Raw genomic sequence first — 27,755 nt, 5'->3', positions numbered from 1 at the left:
TTTTTCAGTGGCCTTTTCTTTGTCTAGTTCCTCCCATGGTAGAAGGAAAAGGGATGGGCACCCAAGAGAAGCAGCAAACAGAGAAAATTCTTGACCAGCCGATGGCCGGAAGCTCCCATGACATTCTTGATGTCAGCATGGTAAGATTTCTGATCTGTACATTTAAACTTAGGGGCTGTTTGATTTTCCATGAAATACGGTTCTCTCATTCTCTGTAGAACAGGTTTTACGGAAAAATAGGTGGAGGTGTTTCTCATAGAACTCACTTTTCAGGTTTAATAACTTGTCAATTTGGACAGAGCAAGTTTCATGGAAAACAACCAAACAACCATTTTCGTAGAACTCATTCATTTTGAGTTCTCTGTACATCCCTTCTAATAGGACTTGTTGACCAAACATTCTCTTAATGTTGTTGTTCTACTCAGTTTTTGCTTTTTTACTTGAGCATATTCCTTGTTCTTTATTCGACCTCATAAAAAAAAAAAAAGGTGTCATGTGGCTTGAGTTAATCTAGAAACAGGTGGTTGCAATGTTCGACATGAAGAAAAGCAATGCAAGAAGGGAAAGGATCGTGAAGCACATCAAATGGATTGAAATCCAAAAAGTGATCTCTCAAAAAGATTTTTTTTAAAAAAAAATCCTTGAAGAAGAAAACAATAGATGGTGGTTTCATGAAGAGCTTTAGGTTTCTCAGAATGTTCCGACACCTTTGGCAAGCAATATCCTGTTCTTTTTTCTTTGTTTGTGCAGTTTTATCAAGAAATTAGACCAGTTATCTGTTCTCCAGAATGCAGCTAATGCATGGTCTTCTTTCCCATGAGTGTCGCACAGCTCCTGGTAGTAATGTTTAAGATGCCTGAAGATGGCCTATTCTACTGGTCTTTAATTTGTAATTATAACTGCGATCAGATGATTTCACCTAAAATGATCCGGTATAAGCGGGTTTTTTTTTTTAGGGATGAAGTTGGTCGTATAGGTTGATGACTTGGTCCGGGTCGGCATGCGAATCTCACCCAGCAAGCAGCCCTCGGCGGAGAAAATTATTCTGTTGCCCTCGCGAATGCGGTTACGGCGGTCAAGTCAAAGGTGAAGTCATGATCCGATGCCTTGGAAAGCCGAGGCTTGCTAAGATTTTCAAATCGGGCACGGACCGTGCCTCAGAGGGAGACTCTTTGTAATTTTCACCGTTCGGGATTCCGAGTCAACCCGATTACGACCGCTGCGCTGAAACACGTGCCTGCTTCCCATCTGCCCGGGACAATTACTCGCCGGCCAAACTTGGATTTAGGTTTCACGCGGCCTTTCTAAGAAGCCTCGAATGGGCACGCCGATCACGTGCGATCGAAGGTACCGCGGACTCGCTGGGGCAAATTTCAGGTCCATCGAGCCCAGTCTGTGTCTTCGTACTTTCCAGGCCCAAGGGGAGCAGAGAAAACCATACGAGCGGACGCCGCTTTTATCCTGCTCTAACGATGGTTAGATGTGATCGAATTTTGCCAGAAAACTACAGTGAAGAGGACCACGCTCGATCCTGTTCCACTGGTGATGAGATACGTCATGGCCCCTCCAAGTCGCATTAATACGGCATAATTTGTGGGCTCCAGATTCGGTGGGCTTTCTTGTCAACGATGAGCAGAGGATTACACAAATGAGGGGAAATTGCTTCTTTATTTACAATTCTAAGGCCAGGGACAATCATCATGACTACAGCATGATAATGCCACTTGCTTGGAATAAATTCGTCCTGGCTGCACCCACAACCAATATTTTAACACCATCACCTCAACACTTCGCAAGAGAATTCTTTGTATTTTAAATAAATTGCTCTAATGGCCAAATATGCTTCTCACCATTGCTCGCGAGTCATGACAAAGCAAAGACGAAGCTTACATTTTTTTTGTGTGTGTTAAATTTACTTGAAATAGAGTAGCATCGGTAAATTAAAAATTCATGCTGCAGGTAGAATTCTAGAATGGGCATCCTTAATTCACTTGACACCACACTACTAGAAATAAACAAAGCAAAATAATTCTGATTATTAAAAAAGAATTGGCTAAAGAATCTTGCGAGTTACGCAAATAAGCATCAAATCCCAGTATCTATAATGGAAAAGCAACGTGAACCCAAAATGAATATATGGGGCTGCAATCTTGCAAAAAATATATGTATTTCCATAGTATTCGTCAAACTTTGCTGGCTCACCTATTTGGAAGTAGGGTCATAAATTTTGTTTTATCTTATGATTATTTTAACATCTCAAATATATCTAAATATGAAAAAATTACTAGGTGGGTTTGATCGACGGTGAATGGTATTGCTATTACACATAAAAGAAGAAAAGAATAGAGTAATTTCATCTTAGTGCTTTCACCTCATCGGAAAAGGCTAAAAGCTTTCTAACCTTCCGCCTTTGGCTTACCTACCCCTCTCATCTAACCTACGACCCACTCAAAAGTGATAAAGAGGCAAGCATGCTCCCGCGCTAGCTGCCCTCGGAAGGTAGGTGGTTTCCGTGGCGGGCGGTGGCAGTACGGTCACTGAGAAAGGTTCCTAACAACCGTGGCCGACCCAAAAGATTCTGCAAGGAGCGAATAAGTATATATATTTAAGGATATTTTGGTCAAAGCGGGATGGGACTTCGTCGCCGTCCAAAACTCGGCCTTTTTTTTTTTTTTTTTTGTTGATGGAAATAGGAGGAAGCAAGAAGCCTAGAAGCTTCCCCCCAATTTATTAAATAAAAGGGTAAGTAATTACACGAGTGACGATGAGAGATGTCGAGGAGCGACCCAGCCTTAAAAAGTCGATCGCAACTGTGAGGGATAAAACGAGGGGCAAGAGAGAGAAGGTAGGGAAGGAACCCGCCGCCCTCTCTTTCCCCTTCCCTATCCCCATCTCCCAGAGAGACTAAGGAAGCGTAGGAGAGGAGATGGATAAGTTTCTCTTCTCTTGTCGAGATTGGATGTGATTCCTTCTTCCTCTTGGGTTGTTTCTTGAGCCCCCAAACCCTCGTTTCCACAAGGAGAAGGAATTTTTCATGTTCGGGTTTTCCGAAGTTGCCGGGGAATCGCGTATTCTTCCGTCTTCCAAATCTTAGCGATACATTAAATCCTGGATGCGGTAATATCCGACTCAAATAATCTACTTTTTTTTTTCTTTTTCCGAGAAAAAACCACCTCTTGCACTTCGGGCTTTTTCCGAGATTCCGTCTCATCGCCTGATCGCTCAAATAGCCAATTTTTCCCCTATTTTTCTCTGACGATTCGACAAAGTTTCCATTTTTTTTTAAAAATACATCTCCGTTTCTCGTCAAAATACAGCAGCATGACCTTTTAGACTGCCAATATTAGCTTCCTATTTATTTATTTCTTTTTTGTGTTGGATTCCTTCCGTGCCCTGGCCTAGAAAGAACGCATTTCTTGATTCATCTCTTCTCTTCCATCAACCATCCATCCTTATCCTCTCAAAGGAATCCCTATCGCTATCCCTGCGAACCTCTTAAATTTCCAAGGGCATACATGAATTTTGTTGGCACCCTACCTTGTCCAAACTCTAGTTAGCTGCCGCAAATAAATAGATAGTTTTCATGTCAAAGAAGAGAATGCAGACCTTTGAGAAGAAGAGGGATGGGCTCTTCCCCATTCCGGATCTCGGGCTTTCCTGGAACCTCCAGGAGGGTTTCTATCCTCCCGGTGGCTTGTTTGCGAGCGTGGGCCAGATGGGGGTCGGCTTCGGCGTTTCGCCCAGTCCTCCCAATCCCCATCCCAATCCCAATCCTCATCCCGATCCCAAAGACAACGGCATCACCGATCTGTACGCCAAGTACGTGTCGCCGGAGTTTGGGTTTCGCGTCGTCGGTTCTCCAAGCGACACGGCTGTGGAAGCCGCCGAACAAGTGTTAGAGGAAGCCAAGCCTCGGAAGAAGACGAAGGTCGGGTTGAAATTAAAGATCCGGATTGGAAACCCCCATTTCAGGAGGTTGTTCAGTGGGGGGATTGCCGGGGCGGTCTCGCGAACCGCGGTCGCTCCCTTGGAGACGATCAGAACGCATCTCATGGTGGGTAGCAATGGGAACTCGACGACCGAAGTGTTCCACACTATTATAGGGACTGAGGGGTGGAAGGGGTTGTTTCGTGGCAATTTTGTCAACGTCATCCGAGTTGCTCCAAGCAAGGCTATCGAAGTAAGTGATTGTTGATTTTGTCTTGAGCTTGTGTTTGCTTTTTGTGACTCTCTTTCTGCCATTACTGTTTACTTGGTACAATCTACACTGGAGTAAGTCTTTTTGCTTAGAAAGAAAATTCTTTTTCGATTTTCTTTTGTTCCTCGTTTTCTTCTGACTCGTTTGTTGTCGATTTATTCGATCAGCATGGGGACTTTGAGTTTTCAAATGTATTCACCGTATGCTTATGCTTCAGTATATTATACTCGAGTTGATTCTGTGTGTAGTGCTCCTTTCCTAAAATTGATTTTATGTTATTCTAGTATTCTGAGTTAGCAAGCTTAAATATGCCAAGGATGCATGGACTTAGACAATAGGGGCTTGTACTAAAAATAGAAAAAAATGTACCGTTTTGCTTTTTCTTTGTTTTTTATTTGTGGAACAATTTTGAATTCTTCAAGTGTGAGTTGCAGGATGCATCTGAGTCATTTGATTGAGTATATACTGTCACTGATTGCCTTCTCTTCTTTACCTTTTCTGATGTAAGCAAGGATACAGGCATGCAGTTTGTCTTAAGCTCGAATTGGAAGTCCAATTCATGATAATACTTGCATTTCATCTCTAGGCATATTTATTGTTAGACAGAGGCCTAACAGCGATAGCACAAAATCATTTTTGCATGATAGCATGATTGAAATTTTGATGCCTTTTTTTTTTTTTGCTGTTTCGAATGCTAATCCTTTTCATACGAGAATTCCAATTTTTTAAGGCTGAAGCGGGGTGTCATCTCATGACCTCAAAGTCGAAAGTCAATGACCAAGTTATGACCCAAACCAAAATCATGTCATGTTGCTTGCTATTCGTGTTATGAAGGCAAAAAGATCGTTGGCAAGTTTTCACACATGGTTTTTATTTTGAATGTGCTTGTCATAGATGTTCAATGATACTTTCAAATGGTGTTTCCTGTACAAAAATAATTAGGAGAGTAAAAAAATGGACCTTGGGGAGGAATATTTGGTAATTTTTGTCAATTCATTTTTTTTTAATGGGAGATTGCTTGAGAGAGACAAGTTCCCCAAGGGAGGACACTTTCCAACTTCACAAGGCTCAATTTTGCAGGGCACTATCATCATCGATGCTCAAAATAAAGGTGATATTTAATTCCACCAGTTTCATAAACATTTTCAAGCGCTGTTACTGTTATTGCCACCAGCAGCGCTATCACTTTTAGCAGTGTTGCTACCTCCAATTTTATAATTGTCTCCATTTTTGTCATTGTTTCTAGCAAACCGTCACAGCCGCAACTAGCGTTGGTGAAATTAACACTGATCAACACTACTCTGTGATTACTCATAGTCTGATACCATCCTTTCTGCCATTCCCAATCACTATTATCCTTGCTATCGCCATTGATTATTGTCACCATACTGTTCTAATTCCATCACTATATGGAACATAAGTAACTAAGGTTATGATATATGTTACAGATGTTGCCTTTTGTTTTGCTAGGTTTTAGCATATAAGGAGCTACCGACTTCTCTTCTTTTATGCTTTTTCTGTATTAATGGCCAATAGTGGCCTGTTATCTCTCTTTCTGTGGGAAATAAAGGGATGATTACTCAAAGAAGAAAATAGGATATTTGAAGGTTTATGCTGGTTTTTCGCTTAAGGAAAGGAAGGAAGAGAGAATAGAACAAGAAGGAAGATGAAAATATAGAATAAAGAAGAAAAGTAGGAAGAAGGAAGACAAGGAGAAGGAAGAGATGTTGAGCATTTCTGTTGGAGCAGAAAAGAGTTCACAGAAGATTATTAGGAAAGAGCAATTTATATGAATACATGGAGTCTTGCTCAAGATCTTAGGGCTTCTCAAGTGTTTGGCTCGATGTGAGGCTTGCTTATAGATTTATTTTTCTTCCTTTTTGGTGATGAATCACCATAACTTAATTAGATGAAAATAAATATAGAAGAGAGTTGGTGAAATTTGCAGGTGCATCTCACCGTGCTACATTGACTTCATCAACCATCTCTATGAATGTGCAAAATTTAGTTGAAATGACTTTTGGAGGACATAATGATTAGTTTCAGATTATAGTTGTTTTTCCTCTAGGTTTACCATAAGCTTGTGCAATTTTTAATAGATGATGAATGTGCAGGCCTGCTGGCAATAGATATTTAGGAAGGACTCTTGCTATGAATGTTATTTGTAGATAATGTGGTGTAAATTTGTTGGAGCACGGCTTAATGTTTGGTTGGAGCTACACAGGACAACATATGAGAACATGTCAGTTGAATCAAACCAATGAATGCATAATGTAGCTTCAGTGGAAGATTAATTGACTGTGAGGCAGCAAACACGGTGAAAGGGTCAAAGGTGCACATCTCATTACTGGTACTCATATGATCATAGCCAGTCTGGTGTATGGCCACACGGTGCAGTAGTTGATACCAGCACAACAGTCGGCACAAACTTCTTTCCATTTTTCTTGTATCAGTATATATGGCTTCCCAAGTACCGATCCTTCACTAGTCCAGTTTGAAACAGCTGTTATGGACCAGTACCTAAATCCTTTATCCTTGTTTATGGATTTTGTAGTTAATACATTAAATATTGCATGTTTTAGTTTGTTGTTACTCATTTTATTAGCTATGTAAATTTTAAGTCAACAAAGTCTTCAATACCAAACTTTGCATTTTCATCCTTATACTTCATAATGCAAGTGTAATCAAAATGACTCATCCTTTCCTTTCATTAATAGATGAAGTAACTGATTAATACTTATGCCTCTAGTAGAGGGCATACAATTAGGTGTAAGTTCTGTTATGGTGTTTTAAGTGCCTTGAGAGGTGTGAGTGGAGGCAACCTTCAAACAAGCCTCTTTAAAGAATAGTTTGTACCATGGAATCTCATTTAGCTAGTTTAACTTTGTTTAGATTTCCCCCTCCCTGGTTCTTTATTATTTTCATGGTCAAAATATTCTTTAAAATCCCCTTTATAAATAGTTTAATACTTCTCCCCTTTGTTCCTCCTCTGCCACTCATTCGTGTATGTTCTATATCTTTTCCTGTAGAAGTTTCTTTTTTCCCCATTAGAAAGCAGTAGACATGCATTTCAAATTTTTTTTCAAGTGTGCTGTCGAATACTTAAATAAGCGGTCCAAAGATACATTCAAACCCCTTTTAATCATTTCTATGTGGCATTGCATTGTCCATGTCTTTAAGGGTCATTTGTTCGTTGCTGAAATGAATGTTACATGTCTAATCTGTCATTGTTGCTCATATATAAATCCCTGAACCCTCACATTGAAATCATTACAATGATTCATTCACCACTAACCTCTATTCTTGGGTCGTGTTTTCTAGAGTAAATTTTATAAATGCTCGAACAATTATTAGTAATTTGCCAATTCAATATTCCTGCATAGGTTTCAAGAAATCCATATTTTCATTGCATAGTCATCCATATAACATAAATTCTTCTATTATTCTATTGGTTTGAAAAATAGTGGTAGCCACATATCAAGACCTGTACCTAAGTGGCAATTGTAGTGTTCTTCTAGATTTTGCCAATGAGAAATTGTAATATACTCTGTAAGAAAACTAGAATCCGACAAAATATATCGTAAAATTTCTGATACTTCATTTCTTTCTCACATCAACCCACTGACAACCATGTCATGATGGTTCCATGGTGCAGTTCTCTAAACCAGTTGCTAAGTAGGTAAATTTCATTACCTGTTTTGCCAACAATTGGGATACAGAACATGGCAGATTATGCACTTTCAGTGTCATGATTTTCTTGACGGATGATATACACTCTCTGTTTGCACAAGAAGGCTGGCCATAGAGATTAGAACCTTGAGAATGTATGCAAACTAATAATTTAGGCTGTAGCTGCAGAGTGTGCTCTGCATTCTGAAATCATCTGGAAGATTTTGTATTTGAAAGCATTACAGTGTCGAGAGAATTAAATGCTACTGTTGATCCTTCATGAGAGTGTTAAAGGCAGCTTATATGTTCCATCTCTTTAGAAGTTTTATCTAGAATTCAACATAAGGCATATTTGAGATCTGAACCTTCCCAGTACTGCAATGTTGTCTGGAAGTGACTCTTTTCATTGGAATATCTTGAGTTTTGAGTCCAGAGGTGATTTCTTACAGCATGTCTTAATCTGTTAAAGGGTTGTGGCTTTGAAAAAAAATTAGCTTTCATGTATGGTCAGTAGGGATAGTGGACTTAACATTGCGATCAGTTTTATGCGGTCATAATTTCGATCTGCACATTGAATGTGCAGCAGAATTTAATTATTTATCCTTTTATCTTGAGTCTCCTGTTGGAATTCTTGCTAAACTAATTTGCACCTCAAAGTTCTCAGTAGCAGGCTGGGTCCAATGCTCATTGGACTTTAATGATCCAATGCCGCGTGGAGTCGTGGAGTATTCTCATGCAATAAACAGGAGCAAGGCATCAAAAGCCATGCTTTCTTGCATCTCAATGCATGATCCAAGAGCCCATGCTGCATTGGATCATCAAACGGTCCAGTGAGCATTGAACCCAATCCTTTTCCGGGGGTATTAGCGTAGATAATTAGAGCTGCTTTTTTGCACCCTCGGCTTTTGTTTAACTACTTTGCATTGCTATTGGAGTTCCAAACTGATTTGTGCAAGTTTTTAAGTGGGGCCATTTGATCCATGGGGCAACAATAGTTTTTTCTGAAAAGTTGTTCACTACAATAATTATCAGATTTAATTAGTTGGCTAATGTTCCAATTTTCTTTATATTTGGAAATCTACAAAGTTTTTGTGGTAATGCATCTGATCATTGTCTGCATTCCTTTCTTTTTTTGGTGTAAAAGGTTTCCATGCTTGTTATTATGCGTGCATGTTGTCTCGGTAATCCAATTTCGGTTAAAAAAGATGAAATAATGTCTTTTCTGCCAGGTATTTAAGTTTTTATTCTTTTCTGACAAAAAGTATAAAAAAAGTAAATGCATTGAATATAAAGATATGGCAACATAAGCAGAGATGAACTTATAATTAACATTTCTGCACTCACAAGTGTCAGATAATGTTCGTTTTCGCAGCTATTCACTTATGATACAGCCAAGAAGATCTTGACCCCTAAGATGGGGGAACCGCCCAAACTTCCTGTCCCTTCTTCTCTAGTTGCTGGAGCATTTGCTGGAGTCAGCTCTACCCTCTGTACATATCCTCTAGAGTTACTCAAGACCAGACTAACCATACAGGTTTGTAGTTTACCTAATGAATGGTGTATTGGTAAAGTCAAGAGAATTACCTTTTAAATTATGTCAATCCCTCATCTGCAGAGAGATGCCTATGACAATCTCCTACATGCTTTTATTAAAATCTTGCGTGAAGAAGGCCCTGCAGAGCTGTACAGAGGTCTCACTCCAAGTCTAATTGGAGTGGTACCATATGCTGCGACCAATTACTTTGCATATGAAACCCTGAAGAAACTTTATAGGAAGACATTCAAGGAGGAGGAAATAGGCAACATGGCAACTCTTCTGATCGGGTCAGCAGCTGGGGCAATCTCAAGCAGCGCTACCTTCCCACTTGAGGTGGCTCGGAAGCACATGCAGGTTGGGGCTGTCGGTGGTAGGCAGGTCTACAAGAACATGCTTCATGCTCTAGTAAGCATATTGGAGAAGGAGGGGATTGATGGTCTTTATAAGGGTTTGGGCCCGAGCTGCATGAAGTTGGTGCCTGCTGCAGGGATCTCGTTCATGTGCTATGAGGCCTGCAAGAAATTACTGATAGACGATGAGGATGATGCATAGTTTCAACGGTTCCCTTCAGCAATAAGGTTCGCCAGTCAAAGCCGAAATTTCAGATTTTTGGCCCTAGCCTAGGTTCTTTTATGTGCCTCTTAAAATTCTGTTCTTGAAACTCTGATGTTTTTGAGTGCTGACAATAAGGTTCAGGTTCTTATCTAGGCTTTTTTTTTTGGCCCTTTGTTTTTGGTTTTTAGTTTTGTAGTGAAAAGAAAAAAGCGTAAACTGTTGAAAGAACTGGTTTTTGGACGGACAAAGAGATGACCAGAGAAAGGTATGGTATTAAACCATGGCAAAGAAGTGTTAGGGTAGCAATCTTGACTGCTTATTTGTGCAGTTTCTGCTTTTCTTTTCTTTTTATTTATTTATTTTTTGTCAGGAGTTTCTGCTTCTTTTTATGACTGCAAGAGCACCCTATAGTATGTTATTCTATTATTTGGTTTCAACGATGAATCAGTTCACGTCGCTCGCTAGCAGGCCGATGGGTTTCAGTGAAAATGCGACGGACAATAATTTCAACAATTTCTGCCAAAAAAATAACTTCAGCAATGGTTGTCCTTTATTGCCCTTTCTCCCGAAACATCTTATCTTGTTGCTGCTTCGGGGTCCGTGCCATTTCGATGCCTATTGATGCCTCTGCCATCTCCATGCCCATTGATTGATTCGTCAAGGTGGGATGCACCCAACCATTAGATGTGGTTGAGGGAGGGAAGGGTAAGGCAGTTTGTGATGGTCTTTGTAAGTCCATCAAGGCAAGGGCATGGCTGGGTGGGTCCAGGCCTTTTCTTCTTTCCACAATCTTGCTGGCTCTGCCGCCGCCGCCGCCGCCGCCACCATGCTTCTCGGGATTATTAGAGGGATGGGGAGAAGTGCCCTTCCGCTTCCGCATCGCAGCGAGTCTACTCCCATTATAAGCTGAATCCCACCACAGCCGAATTATTCCCTATAATGTTGTCTTTAAGGGCTGCGCGACCGTCATAAGCTAGCCTCCATGAGACCGCTCAATTAGTCCAAACCTTTCCAACTTGACCTAGGGTTCAGAACAGCAAGCCAGCGACCACTAAAATTCAATGCAACAAACAAGCCTACAGGGAGATCACGGTTCATTCTAAATGCCTGTTTAACTTCAGTCAGGTTAGCTCCCATCAAGATCCCTTCGTTGCAAATGAAATTGTCTGAATACTATCACCCCTCCATTGCAGCAGCGTACATAGCCAAGAACGTGACAGCATTGCGAAGGAGCCAATTCACTTTTAGATTAAAAACGTGCTAATTATCGGTCATGATGCGTGTCGTTGACTTCCAGCATCACCCGGCTGCAATCAATAACCGAGCGTGATAGATTCGATCGTGCCACCATCAAGCCCAACTTACGCGGCTGATCTTTTGATTTTCATAAAATGAGTTTTAGAATTTTTCTTTCATCTAGAATAAATTTTTTATGGAATCACGAGACATCCCAGCGTCATGGCTCTTCGTTTAGGGCTTAGTTCAAGCTTAAAGCGCACAGCATTAGCAGAGTATATGAACACCCAGCCACAGGTTTGAATCACATCTCTCTTATGAATTTTTCCACGGTAAATCTAACATACTTGAAGATTAAAAGACCTTTCGATCCAATCTCTACAAGGCAACCACAATGATAAAACGAGAGCTTACGAGGAAAGCATACAGCAGCGATCTTAATTCATAATCATGGACAATCTAATACCCTGGAAAACAAACAAAACTGGCATACCAAACAGAAAAACAAATAAGAAAAAGGTATCTATTTCTTCAGCTCTGCTCCTCGCCATCTGCCACATCCCTCTCCTCTGCTGCAGCAGCCATCAATTCATCAAAGCTCTCTGTCTTCCCCAACAATATCTCAATCTGGCATGAGACTCAAATCAATAAACGAAATAACAGTCACATTTATGTAACATTGCAATCAGATCTGACCTTTGCTTTTTGGATGGGTCTTCCCCTTGATTCATCCTTCATATCAACAGTAGATGTCATAATCTCTACAAAGATTTTGGGGAAAAATAAATAACTAGTTAAGAGTGATGGTCATGTACTTTGATACACAAAAAGTGTGGCTATACTGCTCTCAATGAAAATTAACAAGAACATCAAGCACTTTAACATACAATAAAAGAGGCATAAAAAGCAAGAATCCTACTCTTCTCAACAGCAAGACCATTGTTCTTCAGAATCTCCGCAACAGTCACAACGGTTGCAATGGCTGAAAAATTCAACATTGCTTAATTACATAATCTTGAAATATATTGTTATTATTGCAAGTGCATTAACTAGAACACAAAAATTGCAAGTCCACATGGGTCCCTGACAACATTAAAAATAATCTAAAAGACTACAAAAATGCATACGAGAAAATCTTTTTCAAACAATGTTAATGCTGCAAGTGATGTAAAGAACCAAGGCTCAAGAACAGCATAAGGTCCAGAAAAACCATGTTAATTGTCTGTGTACGGATTACATGCTAACTAGTTTTAAATAAAACATGTGAAGAATGTATTAGCCTCCAGCCAACATCTCCACCAATAAATTCTCAGAGGCAAAATGAGAAAAAAAGGGTGCAATGTCCGGTCAGCAGCAGGTTGTAGAAATGGCAATTAATGTAATAGCTCATAGATTAGCTTGTCATGCAATATGCCACCAATGCCAGCTAAAGTTCCCCAACTGTAATTACTCAAGCATTTTCTACATTTCCTACAAAAATCTCAAAGGGAATCACACACAGGCTCTCTTTGAAACCTCCAACAGAATTCAGCTTCAAAATGTCGCAGCACTAAATGGGACATGCGAGCAAAAAAAATTACCTAATTCTCTCACCTTATATCACTTTAAAACGAACACATCTTAGTTCCACTTTGAAACTTCGATCTGATCTATGATCAGTTTTGGTGGTTACTGATTACTTGTTCAATCCAATCAATAATTGAAATCAGAATGGATTCAAAGAAAATTAACTATTTTCAGCATAACAGGCAGACAAAAGCAAGGATAGTCTATTTGTCAACCACAAAGCACAGTCTACAGACGAGCACAAGATAAGAGGAATAACAAGTTGAAGTTAATCAAAGATATCATATCCAATCTTTAAAAGCCAGTTCTACAATTAATAGTCTCATTCTTCTATTCTAAAACTACCGAACCAAGAAGCATCAGAACAGAAGTGATCATAGAAGATAAATTGACATTGGACCTAACCAAGGGGATGCAGGAAAGAGTATATCATTACATCATGCATGCCTACATAATCAACTAGAAAACATGAAGTCTAACAAGGGGGAAAGAAAGCCATATACCAAAGTAGCCATGTAGATAAAAATAAACCTAAAATTTATGATGATCTAGCATCTAATGAAGCAAAATATAGTAGAACAATTTAACGAACAGTAGAACAGAACAGATGATTCAATTTGTACATCAGCCTTCAGAATCACTGATAGCAGGTGAAATGCCCAGATGTCGCCTAGAATATAGGAAAGAAGATGACCAAATATAATGGGAAGATAAGCTAAAAAATGTGTACAAGCTAGCACAAAAATAAATGTTATCTAGAAATCAAAGAGAAACCTGCTAAGATCAACATGTTTTCAGCATAAGCAACCCAGAGAAGCAAGTTAGCAAACCCTGAATCCATTGAAACCTAACAGCTGCCCAACAATAAGCCTCATTACATTTGAATAGAGCCTCCAAGCAATTCCATTTCCAACCCCAAATATGCTGCTTCTCCCTTCATTGTACAATGCTAAAAGCACAGCCAAGATGTTCAACTTGCCTCCAGATCTTTCTTGAAAGAATCATAACCAATATTTAAAATTGTCCATGATTGATCTTAGTGCTTTCATGACTTTATCATGTAAACAAGAAAACTTTTGTTATTAACACACTTAATTCCACCAAGCAATTCCTTCCTTAAGAAGGTATAAACAAATTATTGATTGTATATCGTTAAGGGCCTTCAGTACAACATATAAAAGCACAAGCAGAGCATCTCCTGCATACCAACTAAGCAAACAAGCTCATGCATCCACATGCAAATGCGTGCACCCAATTAACTGTATGTGTATATGAATAAGCACCCAGATATGCACGTGATTAGAAAAATGGCAGGAATAAAATATGATTAAGAAGTACAACAAATTCCATGTCGAAGTGGTAGAAAATGGAAAGTAGGTATATTCACAGACAACTCTCGGAAACATTTACATATGAAATCATCTGTGATGAAAATGAGATTCCTCACATAATTGGGAAGGGCTATCAAGTCAAAAGAACACATCCGCCTTCAAATGATCAGCCAAGATTTTGTTAAACAACACTAGTGTATAGTCTAGATATTAATAAAATCTGAAGAGGACAGCATTTATACGACACACAGAATCATAGAATATCTTGTTTTATTGCTAATGAAGAAGTTTTAAAAAATAAAATATTTACATGCAGTTAACATGAGCTCAATACCCAAGTAAGCTTACAAATTTGATCATGATCAAGTGCCTTTTGGATTGTCTCATGTCTTCTGAAAGAAAACATACAGAGGTTCATAACATAATTGTTGCACATTGCCCAGAGCACGAATGTGTACAAATAAAAAAAAAGAGGAAAAAATAAAACATTTTTCATCTTCACATCATTTATAATAATGATGACACCAAAATCCATCAAAGGCTAAAAGGGCCTTGACAAGCATGAATTCAATGAGTAACTTCAGTTTTTAAAGGTCTCACATTTTCCAAAGCAATCCATTTTCTAAAATTCAAGAAACAACATCAACAAAAATTTCATTTTCGTAGTTCCTAACAATCAGAATGACATGATCATTGCATATAAATACTACAAATTGTCAACAAATTTCATACATATGTAAATACATATGTTAACCTCTTTTCAAATAACAGATTTCACGTATTAAAAATAACTATAAAAAAAGTGAAAATAAGAGAAATCACAAATATAAGATAATTGCTTGTATTTGTCCTAGAACGCATAATCCGGCATAGAAAGGGGGAGGAGCGGCTAGAAACACTACCCATTCCAAGAGCTGAAAGCTCGACTTCGTCATGCTGTTGCATATACCTCTGCATTCACAGATAAGCACCAATCTCATAAAAACCAGCTAATTTAAAAGGGAAAAATAAATATTGCAGAGATAATCACAGAAAAACAATAAATCCCATCAATATGCAGATCACTAGCCCTATGCTCCAGTTATCAGATATTGAACCAAAACTCAATCCCCAACCATATCTCTGGTACTACCTCTTTTTTTGATACGCAGGAAGGCAATCAGAAAAACAAAACAACTTGCTTGAGCAGGCCAAAAATGAAATGAAAACTCCTTACAACAAAGACTCAAAACACATGATCTGCAAGCAAAAGGAGGAAACTGAATCATAAACTCGGATGCCAAGCAACACAAACGAACGGTTTTGCCAGAAAATGCCCTGACAACGAAAGTAAATCCCCCAACTACATCTTTCGAGTCGCCTCTTCACCTCACCACTCAAAGACAGGGGACATGTAACCGAAGAAATCAACTTGGAAACCAGAAGCGATAGAGAATAACCCAATTCTTACCCAAAGATTGGACCGCGAAAGGGACGGGTTATGGCCAGGCTCAGGGATTAATCATACTATTAAGTATGTGAACAGTAACAAGATTGGTGGAAGGTAACAAAAGGAATCAATTTCAAGCTAAAGATTTAAAGAAATTACTGGATATTAATGACCCAAAACCCAAGCTTCGTAGGGGGAAGATGCCCACAACACAGCAGTCAGAACAAAACTCGAACCGGCGACACCAACAAGAAATTAACGGATTTCACCATAAACAACAGAAAACAACTTAGACAAACTTCAAAAAAAACCGACATCGAGATACCATCGACTGTGAAACAGATAAACTAGGGTAGGGTTTAATGGTGCAATAAAATTACGTTTTCCTTTTTTTATTTCGTTCGTAAAAAAAATATACCTTTGCTAGGTTGACGTAGAAGAAGAGCGGCTTCTTGGTATTAGAGACCTGGATCCGATTCTTCTTGTTCAAATCAGTGACGCTAAGATTGTTCACCCCCTCTGTGATCTCCTCCATGGGAGGATTTGATGTGAGAGAGAGAGAGAGAGAGAGAGAGAGAGAGAGAGAGAGGCAACCGAAACCCTAACCCTAACCGTAGCCCTAAACGTGAAGCAGAAAGAGAGTGAAGTGACGAGGGGTGATTGAACCCTATTATCCTTTTTTCAGTTTTTTTCGAGTCGCTCTCGTTCGTTAAATAGCGGGTGCAGGTGCGGGTGGTCGCACCAGATATGGGATGGATAAGGGGTGCAACTTGGACTCGGCCGATCCGAATTTAGGCCGGATTTGGTTAACGGCTAGGGCAAACATTAACCAATACGAGCTTCCCAGGAACACAAATAAATGCACTTCCAACCCAGCCTCATCTATTCAACATCAAATTTTTCTATGAAGGTAACAATTGATGGTTTATTATGATAATCAACACATTTATATATATGATGCTGTTGTTATATTCTTTGTTTCTTTGTGATGGCTAGTCGCCAATTATTTAGTTCGAAGGAATGAAATCATATCAGAATTTAGCCTTGTTTGAAGCATCATGACAAGGCCAGAGAAAGAGGAGTGTAAAAGGGTATGCTTTGCATGTCTGAACAAACATTGAATGCTGATGCAAATGAGTATTTGCTGTACAGTTCGTTCCATCAAATAATGATATGTATTGATCATGTCTCTGTCTTGTACAAATAAATAAGTTTATTAAGAGATGTCTTAAATTGTGTCGAGAAAATGAAATGGAATATTGTAGCCTTCAGCCTTCCAAGAAAAAAAAATATATATATATATATATATAAAAGACTTAATTTATTCAAATTTTCAATGATCCAAGTGAACCAGGGATTTCGACGAGTCAATACAAACCCGAACTACATTATCCATGTGAGTTGAGGAAATCAAATTTGTAGAATCCATCTTAGCAATATTTGATAAAATTCCTTATGTACACCCAAGCGCCCCAAGTTGAATTTCAAAAATTGTTTTGTTGCACAAGGTTGCCATCATCTTCGATCTTGATAGCTCGATGCACATAAATTCATTCAACAAAAAGCACCTAATGAATGCTACAGTTTCTCTAATAATTAGGCATTGTTGCCCTACATAGGGTAGCCAAGCATGCTTCGCATACCATCCGATCAATCTCAAGTTTCATGTCGGTATTGTAGCTAAGCACAAAATGCAACAAGAAGGTAATAATACATGAGGATAGTTTCCATTGGATTTAATTTTGTCAAACAGGTTAACCATAATTCCATATTTTGTGCCGCTTGGTGGAAAAAGCTTTTTATGTTAAAACCCCTATATGCCACTCACCTAGTCACAACAAGACTCCACATATCATCTCATTTCAACATCCACGGTATAATATCTTCTTCTAAAGCAAAACTATTCATAGTAATCCCTTCCCATGGCAAGGGGGTATCATGTACACCAATTCTCAAATCCGCTAAACACTCATAATTTCTGCCAATGTACCAAATGAATGCAAAAATAAACAATATTATAAGCATTAAAATCTATTGATTTTCAATTTATATATGTTATATATATATATATATATATATACACACTACAATCAGAAAGGGTAGATACCTTCCTCCTTCGAAAAATACACACATACAACTATGAATAGTTAAAGCGGTATAAAACTATATTTTGCTACAATCTAAGTATTAAAAATTACTATTTCCAATCTATATATATCATAAAACATGTCCGGATCATAATCAATAAGATAGACCATCAATTTAAATACTTTATATACATTTTAGTACACTACAAAAGTGTATAGAGTAAAAAGACCACTAAGATATATGATTTATAATCTGATGTTTTTAGGGACATAAATTATGACCGGTGGCTCGGATCTTCAATTTGGATGCTGTGTTATCGAAAGCGAAGCAGCACAGTCCACATCTCAGACAAGCCACAAAACAGGCTCAAGTTTGAAAGGTAAAGGCCTGATGAATCCTTCATGGCGTCTCAACAATCAATGACTCCCATCGCGCTTACTATTTTCTATAGGTTTAATATAATTCCGAACAGAGGGGAAGTCGTATAATACAGGAGGCTCGGTATAGCAGTAAACATGTTACTAATTGCAACATGCTCCGAAAGCTTGCTTCGCGGCTGCCAGAGTGCCAGGTGAAAAGCAAAAGAATAGAGACCATATCGCCGCATGCATGCTCGAGGATTTGTTCCTTCTAGGCCTGAAGGACCTGACAGTGGACGATGTGACTCTTGAGACGGCTACGGCCTGCAACGCTAGACCACAAATTGGTGACGAACGTCTTGAGTTGCCCTTTGCCCGCAATCGTCTCCCAGCGCAGATCCCCGCCGTCCTTCCCTGCAACATCCGCAACAGTAATGCTCATGTTGTTTCGGACGATGCACAGCTTCCCATCAAGAGGGACGAGGGCAGCTGCTTCTAGAGCTCGAGAACTCCCCAGGTGCATCTTGCTGTCGATGTGTTTGCTCCAGGAGTCCGTAGCCCCATCGTACACTCTTAGCCTGCAACCATCCTCGCAATCGAGAGAATAGAGCCGGCCATTCAAGCAAACACTTGGGTTCCTCCATCCAGTTACCATGCCGTCGAACGCTGGGTACCAGCCGTCAGCTTCTGGAACATACACCTCGCTGAGGACCTGTCGCTGGGAGCCAAGCCCTTTGAGGAACCACTTCCCCTCGTAGACAACCCCGATGAACGGGACCATTGCGGTGCTCATGTCCGCTATGAAGGCCCAGCGGTTCTTGTTCGGATCGTAGACCTCCGCCGATCTGAGAGAGTGATGGAAGCCTTCGCTCTCCCCGCCGGCCACATACAAGCAGTTGTTCATCACACAGGAGCCGAAGAAGTGCCGCCGCCGCAGCATGTCAGGAGCCCGGTGCCATTTGTTGGTTCTGGCGCTGTAGAAGATGACCCGTCTCATGGACCCCTTCTGCGGATCCTTACCCCCGAACAAGTATAGATGGCAGCCGCTTAAGACGGCACACCCAAATCCAAGGGCTCCAGAGTACTCTCCTGGAATGGGTGGCAGAGGATGCCAGAGATGGTATACAGGATCGAAGGCATCCCATGAGATCCGACCATCCCGATCTCTTTTGATGACATAGATCCATTCCTCTGCGATTCCAAGGCTCTTGCGGAGGGAGTAGAAATAGTTGCCAGCCAAAAGACGGTACCACCTCTTGCAGACTAGCCTTAACTTGCGGTGCTCGGCTCGTGGGACGCGGATCAGGCACGCTATCGCAAGGTCATCAGGGAGGCCGGGCAGCAGAGGAGACTGGCTGCGGTTCCGGTCTCCTCGTGCTGCCCTGGGCTTGGATGGATGGATGGATGCTTTGATGCTCGGCTGAATGCAGAGCTTGGATCCTGGGACAAATTTCTTAGCCCCAGCAACGGTTTTCAAGCCTGCGTCTACTCGGCAGAGGCATGCCGAGCTATCCACCTGCATAGATCAAAAATTTCAACATGAGATGTCAACTAGACGGATGTAATTAGCATTGAAGCACCTAACCGGATCAACAGAATGCTGATGGATCAATGAAAATCATGTCCTCTGTCATGGCAATCAGAACTAGATACACATACATAACAAGAGAAACGTATCGCAGTACACCGAGCACGGTGTTCCCTCAAACCAAGGAATTCAAGACAGAAAACCAACAACCAATGGTGTCAAGAAAGCAGAAACAGCAAAGAACTCGAAAACACACCCATATTTTCGATGCACGCTGCATAAGCTATTCAGTGCAGAATATTAAACAAGTAGGACATAGGACACGATCTATAACACCCTGGGATGAAGCTGCTTTGCCGTTGATGAAGGGAAACCATGGGCTTTTCAATGTTCATCATGTAAAAGGAAAAGAACAAGAAACTTCTAACTAGAACAGCCGCGGAAACTATCTCCTGCAGCTCACCATGCTTGCTTATGATGCCATTGTGCTAGCCAGACATACAATATTTTCAATAATATTACCGCATCAGTTAATGAACTTAATGTGCACAAAAAGTAGGCATGATCGATTGTTTACTTGCCATTCGCCTTGAAAAATCGACAGGCCGATTCCATGTGCCAATCAGTAAGAATAACTGCTTGTTGTAGTAACTAACTGCAAAGAACATTAAGAAGGGCAAGCATAGACTAGGACAGAATTGCTTTTCTAGTGGATTTTCTCTTGATTGTCCCAGTCAATCAAGAACATCAGCATCTACATAGTTCTCCTATGAATAGCCACACAAATATGACTGACTGAGAACCCTTGTTTTCTTTAATTAGCTTACCTCAGTTAAATTAATCTAAATGTTTTTCTTAATGAAACCAATACATCACTTATTCAATCATCTCCAATTATTTTGATTCAACCATTATTCTCAATAATTTTATTAAAGGGACAACAAGGCTTCTAAGCTATGGTTCTTCTAATTCATTTTTCTCATCACTTTGAAAATTCTAGACAGGACAACAAGGCTTTAGCATATCACGGTCTACATGTAAATCATCACTAGGTCAACCGGTCTGCAGTGAAAAATATAGCACAACTTGATAATCATTGAATATTACATCATCTAAAAGAAAAGTTACATCGCTCAAAACCACCAAAGGAAGTTTATTTTCTCCCTTCCTTGTAATGGAAGAACTTAAGTCCTTATTGCTCACAAGTCGTCCAAGAATATTGGAGCAAGTAATTGAAAAAATGAACACTCATCAAGAATATAATTGCTTGTTAACTAGGAACCAAGAGATTGATGATTAAAAAAAGATTATTTTCTAATGCAAACAAATCCTGCAAAATATTGCAAATAATCCATTTCTCTGATAATTGATGTAGCTGCACCCACCACCTATATGGTTATAATGAACCAAGATTTTTTTTTTTTTTGCCCCTATCCACGAATATTTGGGAAAGTAAATAACAACTAAACACATAAGGAATTTCATGGTAATGAAAAAGATTCATGATTAAGAAAAAAGCGATTGCCTAATTCATACAAATCCTGCAAATAGTACAGCAATTCGCTATTTTCTCTGACCTTCATTTTATGAAATTGTGCCTAGCACCTATATGCTTATAACAATATCATTTTCTTGTCTCTCAATTCAACCCTTTAATTCTTGTCATCAAATTGCTATATTTTGCAAGCTTCCTCCTTTTCTTTCCAAATTACAGTTCAATATCTCAATTTTGTGACTGTGGAACAAAGATCAGAGTATCATACATCAGGCAATTCTGACTATACAGCTAGTTGGCTTCCGCTTCCAAACTGTAGGCAAGTGGACTACTTTGTATGCGAGATTGTCTCCTCTCTCGACCTAAATTCCCTGGTATTACCTGTTCCAACTTAAAAGGTAACCTCTTTCAAGGAAATACAGCCTAGTTTGATCCACCGTAACACGACAAAGGATATAAATTAAGGACGAACGGGATATCATACCAATTCTGCACAACTAAATAAAAAGGATCAAATGCCACTCCAATCCAATCATCAGGACCAAAGCTTTTTTCGGTTCAAAAGAAAAAAAAAAAAGAGAAGCGTTCAAAGAATGGAAAGAAAGGCCGAAGACTCACCAAAGGAGGCTGATTTCTTCTCTCCATCTTCCTTCGATCCGAAGAACTCATCCCAGACCCAGAGGAATCCAAAACCCTCTCTCCAAGCTTCCCGGAAACAGACACCTCAAGTCCTATACCAGATCAACCATCCGCCAAATCCCAACCTCGGAGACGTAGAAGCCATCTCCACAACGCCCTGCCCACCTCGATATATCTCGCAAGAGAAGCCCAAACCCAGATCCGCGGAGGGAGACGGGTCAGAACCCTAAGTAATCAACCCTCCAACAGTCCTAGCGGATTCCCGCCCTTTCTTCCTCTCTGGCTTCGTTCTTCCTCGAATCTAAAGGGGGGAGAGAGACAGAGAGATAGGGGGGGGGGAGGAGAGCGAAGAAGGGAGAGGGGGAGGGAGAAGAGGAGAGTGGTGGTGGAAGGTGGCATGAAGCGAAGGAATGGAGGAAAGGAACGCCACCGGCCGCGCATTAAAACCGTGTTGGTGGTGGCCCACCCCGCACTCGTTGGAGAAATTATTACATAGATCAGGTCCAGTGGACCAGCCCGATAGTCTGTCACTACCATATTACCTTTCTTGTATTTAAACCATTCAAGATCACAACAGGGATCAGGATTCATCCCGTTATCTACCGTAGATATGTCTCATTTTCAGGACTTGGATCGATCCACCGGATCTGATCCATGTAATAATTTTCTTTTAAGGTTCAGCAAGCCAGTCCAAATCCCGGCGAATAGCTGAACGAATCCTCATCCCCGTTTTGAATACTTTTGATCTTGGTTTAAATATAAAGAATGTCATGCGGCGACTGACTAGTGGACTGGTCCACTGGACCTCTTGATCCATGCAATAAGTCCTCCCACCGCGTCGTGTACAAGTCCACGACCCACGGTCCGCGCCAGCACCGGTATATCCAGGGAACAACATACCCACTGATAATGGGCTCATAACAACATTAGAATTATAATAATAGCAATATGATATGATGATAGGAGCGAGGGCCCTCGTTTAATACCTCACCGTTGAGCTGACAGAAATAAAATTTCTAGAAGCAAACTTGTACGCCATTCAGTAAATTTTTCCAGCAACTAAGCCGTTGTTACTACTAGTACAAGTATTCCGGTTGCTGTTTTCCAATATAAAACTAGCTACTGGCAGGTGTTATTTCATAAAAGCCAGACGATGAAGGCAGATGGGCTGTTATGAAAGGTTGGTGGCCCATATCCCAACCTCCCCGGCTTGCTCCGGTCTACATTTCTTTATGGTTCGAGGTGAGGTGCGGAAGGAAGGAAAGGAGACACCCGAACCACTAAGACAGCAGCGGCAGAGGGGAAAAAGAGAGAGGGAAAAGAGGGCGACGGAGGATCGAAGGTTTTATGTGGCCGTCGGATAGTGAAAATAGGGAACAAATAGGAGGGGAAAGCAGCAATGGTGGATACAAGCTGAGAGCAAACGGACAATTAGAGGGGTCATGAAGAAGAGGAGGAAGCCGGATCGCAACAGCGTGAGTGGAGAACAAGTCAGATGTGATAAGGAGGCTATCTTCCTTGCCTCTGAACCAATCCCAGTGGGATCACCATCGGAAAAGGAAAGCGATAATTAAATTAATTTGACTTCGAGGTTTTCAATGGTTTAACCAGAAATGACCTCATTTTGTTGGGCTGGCATGCAATGGGGCTCAGGAGGCAAGTACAAAAAATACTAAAAAAAATGAGGCAGATTTATGACGCCAACCCCACGTAGCAGGGCAAAGCCGAAATTGAGATCTCGGTTGAAAGAGTCATCCTGGAATAGGCGTGAAGCTTAAATCAAATAAAGAACCATGACATCCATGGAGACATCCCTCCGGGTCAAAGCAACGACTCGGAGACTTTGCACCAACTTGGTGTGATGCAGATTTATGACAGCCATGGATTCTCAACTGCCACACATTTTTATTGTTGAGAAGCGAAAAAGGAAACATCAAGACTCGGTCCTATTGATTTGTTAATTCTATTTATCATGATACAAGATCATGCCGCAGGTATTCCACGGAAAACAAACAGGAAATTAAGCGAGAAGGAAAAGTCACGATACTATCGCCATCCTGCACTAACTTCAACCACTCCCGTATCAATATATTACAACATGCGGAACGGCATATATTTCCAGAAGGAAAAACAAAACTATAGATTAAAAAGCCTCTGCTGGTCCCTTCGCTAAATGCGATATTTTTTGAAAGATGCCTTTCTCATGCAAGGAATGGCGCAATGGATGGTTAGTGGAGTCATGAGTCATGGCTGTTGGGGACCCACTCAGCTGCAATTGATATCTACAAGAGAGATCTCTGATCTATTATTGCCCGGATGATCGATCTCCAGTTTGCACCTTCGACGGTAGTTATTGATTAGAGATGATCTTCCACAATCAGAAGACACATCGACTGTAGCAATTACCCATAGGTGGCTCAACAAGAACAAACAAACCAGAAAGGAAAAGCTAGGAAAAAAAGGGGCGCATCTGATTTGCCTTGTCAAACTTCCTAGTCAACAGATTGATTGAATTATATTCCCGATCTCTCAATTATTTCGACAACTCTACTTTGCGTGTAGCACAAAATCAGGATCTTAACAACAAAACGATGTATAAAGTGTTAGGCAAATGCTCATTTATCTGGGGCAAACATTGGCATCCACATGAATGAGTCAAAGATCTCCTAAGATTTTGCGAAACTCGATTCATTAAAGCATATCTCTATCGGCAACATTTCCGATATATTTCGTTTGACTGCCAAAAATAATAACAAATTACTTTTGGTCATCATGCACGACATTTCATATCTACGGCATATTTCCTGTGTTGAATTGTATGTGCTTTTGGATCTTCCTAAAGTCAGTCTTTATGCTTCTTGAAGAAAAACTAATAGAAAGCAGCCAGAATTCTGAATCAATTTTAACTGTAGACGTACCTTAATTTCCAGAAACCTTGATGACCCATAAGCAGATGAGCGATAGGGATGGCAAGCCCTTGAAATAGGGTGATAGGGTCAATTAAAAACCGAAGCTAGCAGTCTCTGCTGAGTGGTGGAGCTGGTCATTGCAGTGCAAGTTGCTCATTAGTCTTCCATGAGTGATGGAGATGGTCATTGCAATGCAACTTGTTTGTCTTAGCTGGCTGATGGATATGGTCTCTGCAGTGCAATTTGTTTATAGTAAATCCAAGTCCTTCCATGACAATTTTTTCTTCCCTCTTGAATTGCGATCACTAGTCCAAAATCAAACTCCAAGCAGATGGAATAGGCAGTCCTTGTAAACATAGTCACTTTTGACGAGCTGAAAGTTACAATGGTGAAGCAACACGTAGCCTGTGTTGGCACCTAATTAGTGCATATATTTGTCCGATGCAGATCTTGGGTACTACATGGTCTTCCTCAAATCATGTAAAAACTTCCGAGGATTCACTGTGCAAACATCCACCGAGCTAGCAAAGATCGCCATTTGAAGCATGGGAAAGGGACGGACAAAATTGAAACAAATTTGATGATAAAACCTACTCAACATGATCCAAATAACTTCTATTATTTAACAAACAATGGAAAATAATCAGTTCCTACCCTGGTTAGGATGACTGTATATATATCGGCTGACCTTTTCCTTTAGCACCTATACAAAAATAATCAAGAAGGCTGATAGTTACTAATTGACAACGCCAGAAATCCATAAATAATGAAGCATATTCTGACAAACTGTATATGAAAGCCATCTTACAGTATACGCCAATCTTTATATGGATAACCAGATCATAACGATCCTTAAATATGGGAAAAGTAAAATGGTAACATGTTAAAATTTAAGACAATATCCAAATATTGAGAGAACATAGATACAAAACATGAAAAATCAATCTGCTATACTGCCGGAACAGTTTGCATCAATGCCATCATCATAACTTCTATTACATATAAGACAGATACTGGTGACTATTCCATGTTCAAAACATCATGCACTTCTTTCTAAGTTGAGTATACAACAACAGACATTTAACAAACGCATTTAATATGACATAAAAGACCTTCATATTCAAAGGGAAAAACTACCAATGTATTTGACATTTCTAGATCACTAAAACTATGATGATGCTGAAAAGATCCTTTTCCGCTGCACAAAGAAAAAACTCTCCAGACTAAAGAAGAACAGACAAAAACGGTAATCAACAGATCTCAAGAACTTCAAGGCTAATGTTTCTTCTGTCAGCCCTCTCATTTTAGATTCTTGCAGGTTGCTTAGAAGTTAAAGTTAAAACTACTCATGTATATATGGAAGACAATCACGTTGCTAATTGGCTCGCCAAATATGTTCTGCATTCCAATTTTGCTTTCTAGTATTCCAATTTTCCTTAACAGATAATGTCTGATCTGTTGAGAATGGATATTGGTTAACCTCATATTCTCTGCTTATTAATAATATTGCTTTGGCCTTTGGCCTTTGTTAGCAAAAAAAGACAACAGAAATCTTTTATGCATATATAGTGCAGAAAGGGCTAATTCAGTAATCAATAAGAATTAACCTAGAAGCATGATCTCAGTCATCCATGTGCAATGATATGGGAGTCATAACAACCCCTCTGGCATGACATCTTTCTGTGGTACCCCATTTTTGCAACTGCTCCATCGAAACAGTACTGCTGCTACTAGTTCAACCACTGGCACCAGTTACAATGTCTTTGCAGGCACCCCTTTGCAGCTGATTGTTTCAACCTAATACAGCCACCATCCTATGAGTTCAACTGGCAAGGAGAACTATCTTTTCTTCCTAAACTAGTTGCGTCAAAGGCCAACCAGAATTCTACTGAAGTTAACAATTACGTGCAGTTCAATGTATATGCCACAGACATGATGTTGCATGCAAGCAAGGCCGCATTTGCTCATAATATTGCAGATTTAAACGAAATTTTGTAGTGAAAGCCAATTCCCTAAGGGTAATATGATATCATTGAGCATCACAAAGAGGGGAAAGTGGGGAGGCTACCACATCACAGATATCATATTATAGCAGAAAAAAAATTAAATACTTATCCGAGTTCCATTATTCATATATTCTACCATCCACACAAAAAGTTCAAAGAACAAAGTCTCAAAGCCCACAAAGTAATACAAATACCAGCAAAGAGTAAGCTTTATGCATATAAAAGAACTATTATAACATACCAGAGACCCATAATAATAAAAAATACAAGAAAAATTAAGAAAAGAAAAGATATAAGGTAACGTTCATAAATATAACAAATCTCCTTTCTCTTTATTACATCATCCTACAACCAGATCAGCCAAAGCAAATTGTACATCTGACATTCAGACTTGAAGACGAGGCCTTAGCAAAAAAGAAAACTTAGAAATCTAGAGACTCATTGTAGTGTGCCTCCATGTTAAATATGTACACAACTAAAACAAGCCTTATGCGATCCAATAAAAACACTATTAGTCTTTTGTCTCATTGCTTGACCTCCTTTCTAGAATCAGCATTCTAAAAGATATCTCAGCAGATCGAATCTAGACTATGTTTGCAAATCTTACCATTGAATTATGTCGCAGAACTACAAGTGTGCTTTATTTCTTACTATAAACTCAGATTCCTGATCATAAATCTCTTCTGAGCTCCAGTAGATATTCAGAATGTAGTTGATGTCACAAGCAATAATAAATTTTAAAATTTGATAGCATGTAGTACTGCAGCCACTTTTTGGATATGCTGTCCATGTTGTTTTGTTAACATATCTTTAGTACCTTTGAGCAAATAGTCCTTGGGATAAACTCAATGACAAAAATTTGGTCACCAATCTGCCACAAAAAAGGTAGGATGGGTCAAAATATTACAAGAAATATGATGTCTGTGCACATAAAATATCTTTCCCCTTTCATGTAAAATCTCAAGATATGGTTTACTGGAAGGAAGACACTTCTAGTTAATGACTGCTATCATTCCTTAAGATGGGCATTGTTTGTATAACAGTCTGAAATTTGATCTTTTCCCGGTAATCTGTAAGTATCAGATTTTTCTCAAAGGAACACATTGATTTAACCAGTGAGCACAAGGCAGAGGAGAAGATTAAAACCTGAACTCCCTAGTAGCAATCATGTTTGCCCAACTAATAATCATAACAAGAAAATCTCTCGCTC

At 39.8% G+C, this 27,755-nt stretch overlaps 3 protein-coding genes across 5 annotated transcripts; 1 reads left to right on the top strand and 2 right to left on the bottom strand.

Moving 5' to 3' along the window:
- Positions 1-2,769: 2,769 nt before the first annotated feature.
- Positions 2,770-10,396, top strand: LOC103703744 (adenine nucleotide transporter BT1, chloroplastic/mitochondrial-like). Of its 2 annotated transcripts, XM_008786716.4 has the most exons (4): positions 2,770-4,180; positions 9,240-9,401; positions 9,483-9,982; positions 10,148-10,396. In XM_008786716.4, exons 1-3 carry the CDS (start codon positions 3,584-3,586, stop codon positions 9,954-9,956), a joined length of 1,233 nt encoding a protein of 410 aa, XP_008784938.1. In that variant the 5' UTR covers positions 2,770-3,583; the 3' UTR covers positions 9,957-9,982; positions 10,148-10,396. The 2 variants fall into 2 exon arrangements, with proteins under 2 accessions (XP_008784938.1, XP_008784929.1); XM_008786707.4 differs by having other exon boundaries at positions 9,483-10,348.
- A 1,095-nt stretch (positions 10,397-11,491) lies between these two features.
- LOC103703756 (uncharacterized protein At2g34160-like) lies at positions 11,492-16,203 on the bottom strand. 2 transcript variants are annotated; one of them, XM_008786728.3, is made up of 5 exons: positions 15,940-16,200; positions 14,995-15,043; positions 12,115-12,177; positions 11,892-11,956; positions 11,492-11,822 (listed from the first exon to the last, which is right to left on the bottom strand). In XM_008786728.3, exons 1-5 carry the CDS (start codon positions 16,054-16,056, stop codon positions 11,727-11,729), a joined length of 390 nt encoding a protein of 129 aa, XP_008784950.1. In that variant the 5' UTR covers positions 16,057-16,200; the 3' UTR covers positions 11,492-11,726. The 2 variants fall into 2 exon arrangements, with proteins under 2 accessions (XP_008784950.1, XP_038986444.1); XM_039130516.1 differs by lacking the exon at positions 12,115-12,177 and having other exon boundaries at positions 15,940-16,203.
- Positions 16,204-17,738: 1,535 nt separating this feature from the next.
- LOC103703764 (F-box/kelch-repeat protein At1g55270-like) lies at positions 17,739-22,011 on the bottom strand. Its single transcript, XM_039130514.1, has 2 exons — positions 21,610-22,011; positions 17,739-19,484 (listed from the first exon to the last, which is right to left on the bottom strand). The coding sequence occupies exons 1-2, from the start codon at positions 21,658-21,660 to the stop codon at positions 18,240-18,242; spliced, it is 1,296 nt and encodes a 431-aa protein (XP_038986442.1). The 5' UTR covers positions 21,661-22,011; the 3' UTR covers positions 17,739-18,239.
- Between the last annotated feature and the right edge of the window lie 5,744 nt (positions 22,012-27,755).

Source organism: Phoenix dactylifera, chromosome 9 (genome assembly GCF_009389715.1).
Source record: "Phoenix dactylifera cultivar Barhee BC4 chromosome 9, palm_55x_up_171113_PBpolish2nd_filt_p, whole genome shotgun sequence".
Lineage (NCBI taxonomy): Eukaryota > Viridiplantae > Streptophyta > Magnoliopsida > Arecales > Arecaceae > Phoenix > Phoenix dactylifera.
This window is presented reverse-complemented; position numbering and strand designations above follow the sequence as displayed.

What these genes read in the sequence shown, in the direction of transcription:
- LOC103703744 (XM_008786716.4), top strand. Translation starts at nt 3,584, where the DNA reads ATGTCAAAGAAGAGAATGCAGACCTTTGAGAAGAAGAGGGATGGGCTC. An exon ending in CTCCAAGCAAGGCTATCGAA is followed by an intron (nt 4,181 to 9,239) that starts GTAAGTGATTGT and finishes TCGTTTTCGCAG; the next exon opens with CTATTCACTTATGATACAGC. An exon ending in AGACCAGACTAACCATACAG is followed by an intron (nt 9,402 to 9,482) that starts GTTTGTAGTTTA and finishes CCTCATCTGCAG; the next exon opens with AGAGATGCCTATGACAATCT.
- LOC103703756 (XM_008786728.3), bottom strand. Translation starts at nt 16,056, where the DNA reads ATGGAGGAGATCACAGAGGGGGTGAACAATCTTAGCGTCACTGATTTG. An exon ending in TCTACGTCAACCTAGCAAAG is followed by an intron (nt 15,044 to 15,939) that starts GTATATTTTTTT and finishes CTGTGAATGCAG; the next exon opens with AGGTATATGCAACAGCATGA. An exon ending in GACCCATCCAAAAAGCAAAG is followed by an intron (nt 11,823 to 11,891) that starts GTCAGATCTGAT and finishes GTCTCATGCCAG; the next exon opens with ATTGAGATATTGTTGGGGAA.
- LOC103703764 (XM_039130514.1), bottom strand. Translation starts at nt 21,660, where the DNA reads ATGAGTTCTTCGGATCGAAGGAAGATGGAGAGAAGAAATCAGCCTCCT. An exon ending in GAAGAAATCAGCCTCCTTTG is followed by an intron (nt 19,485 to 21,609) that starts GTGAGTCTTCGG and finishes TGATCTATGCAG; the next exon opens with GTGGATAGCTCGGCATGCCT.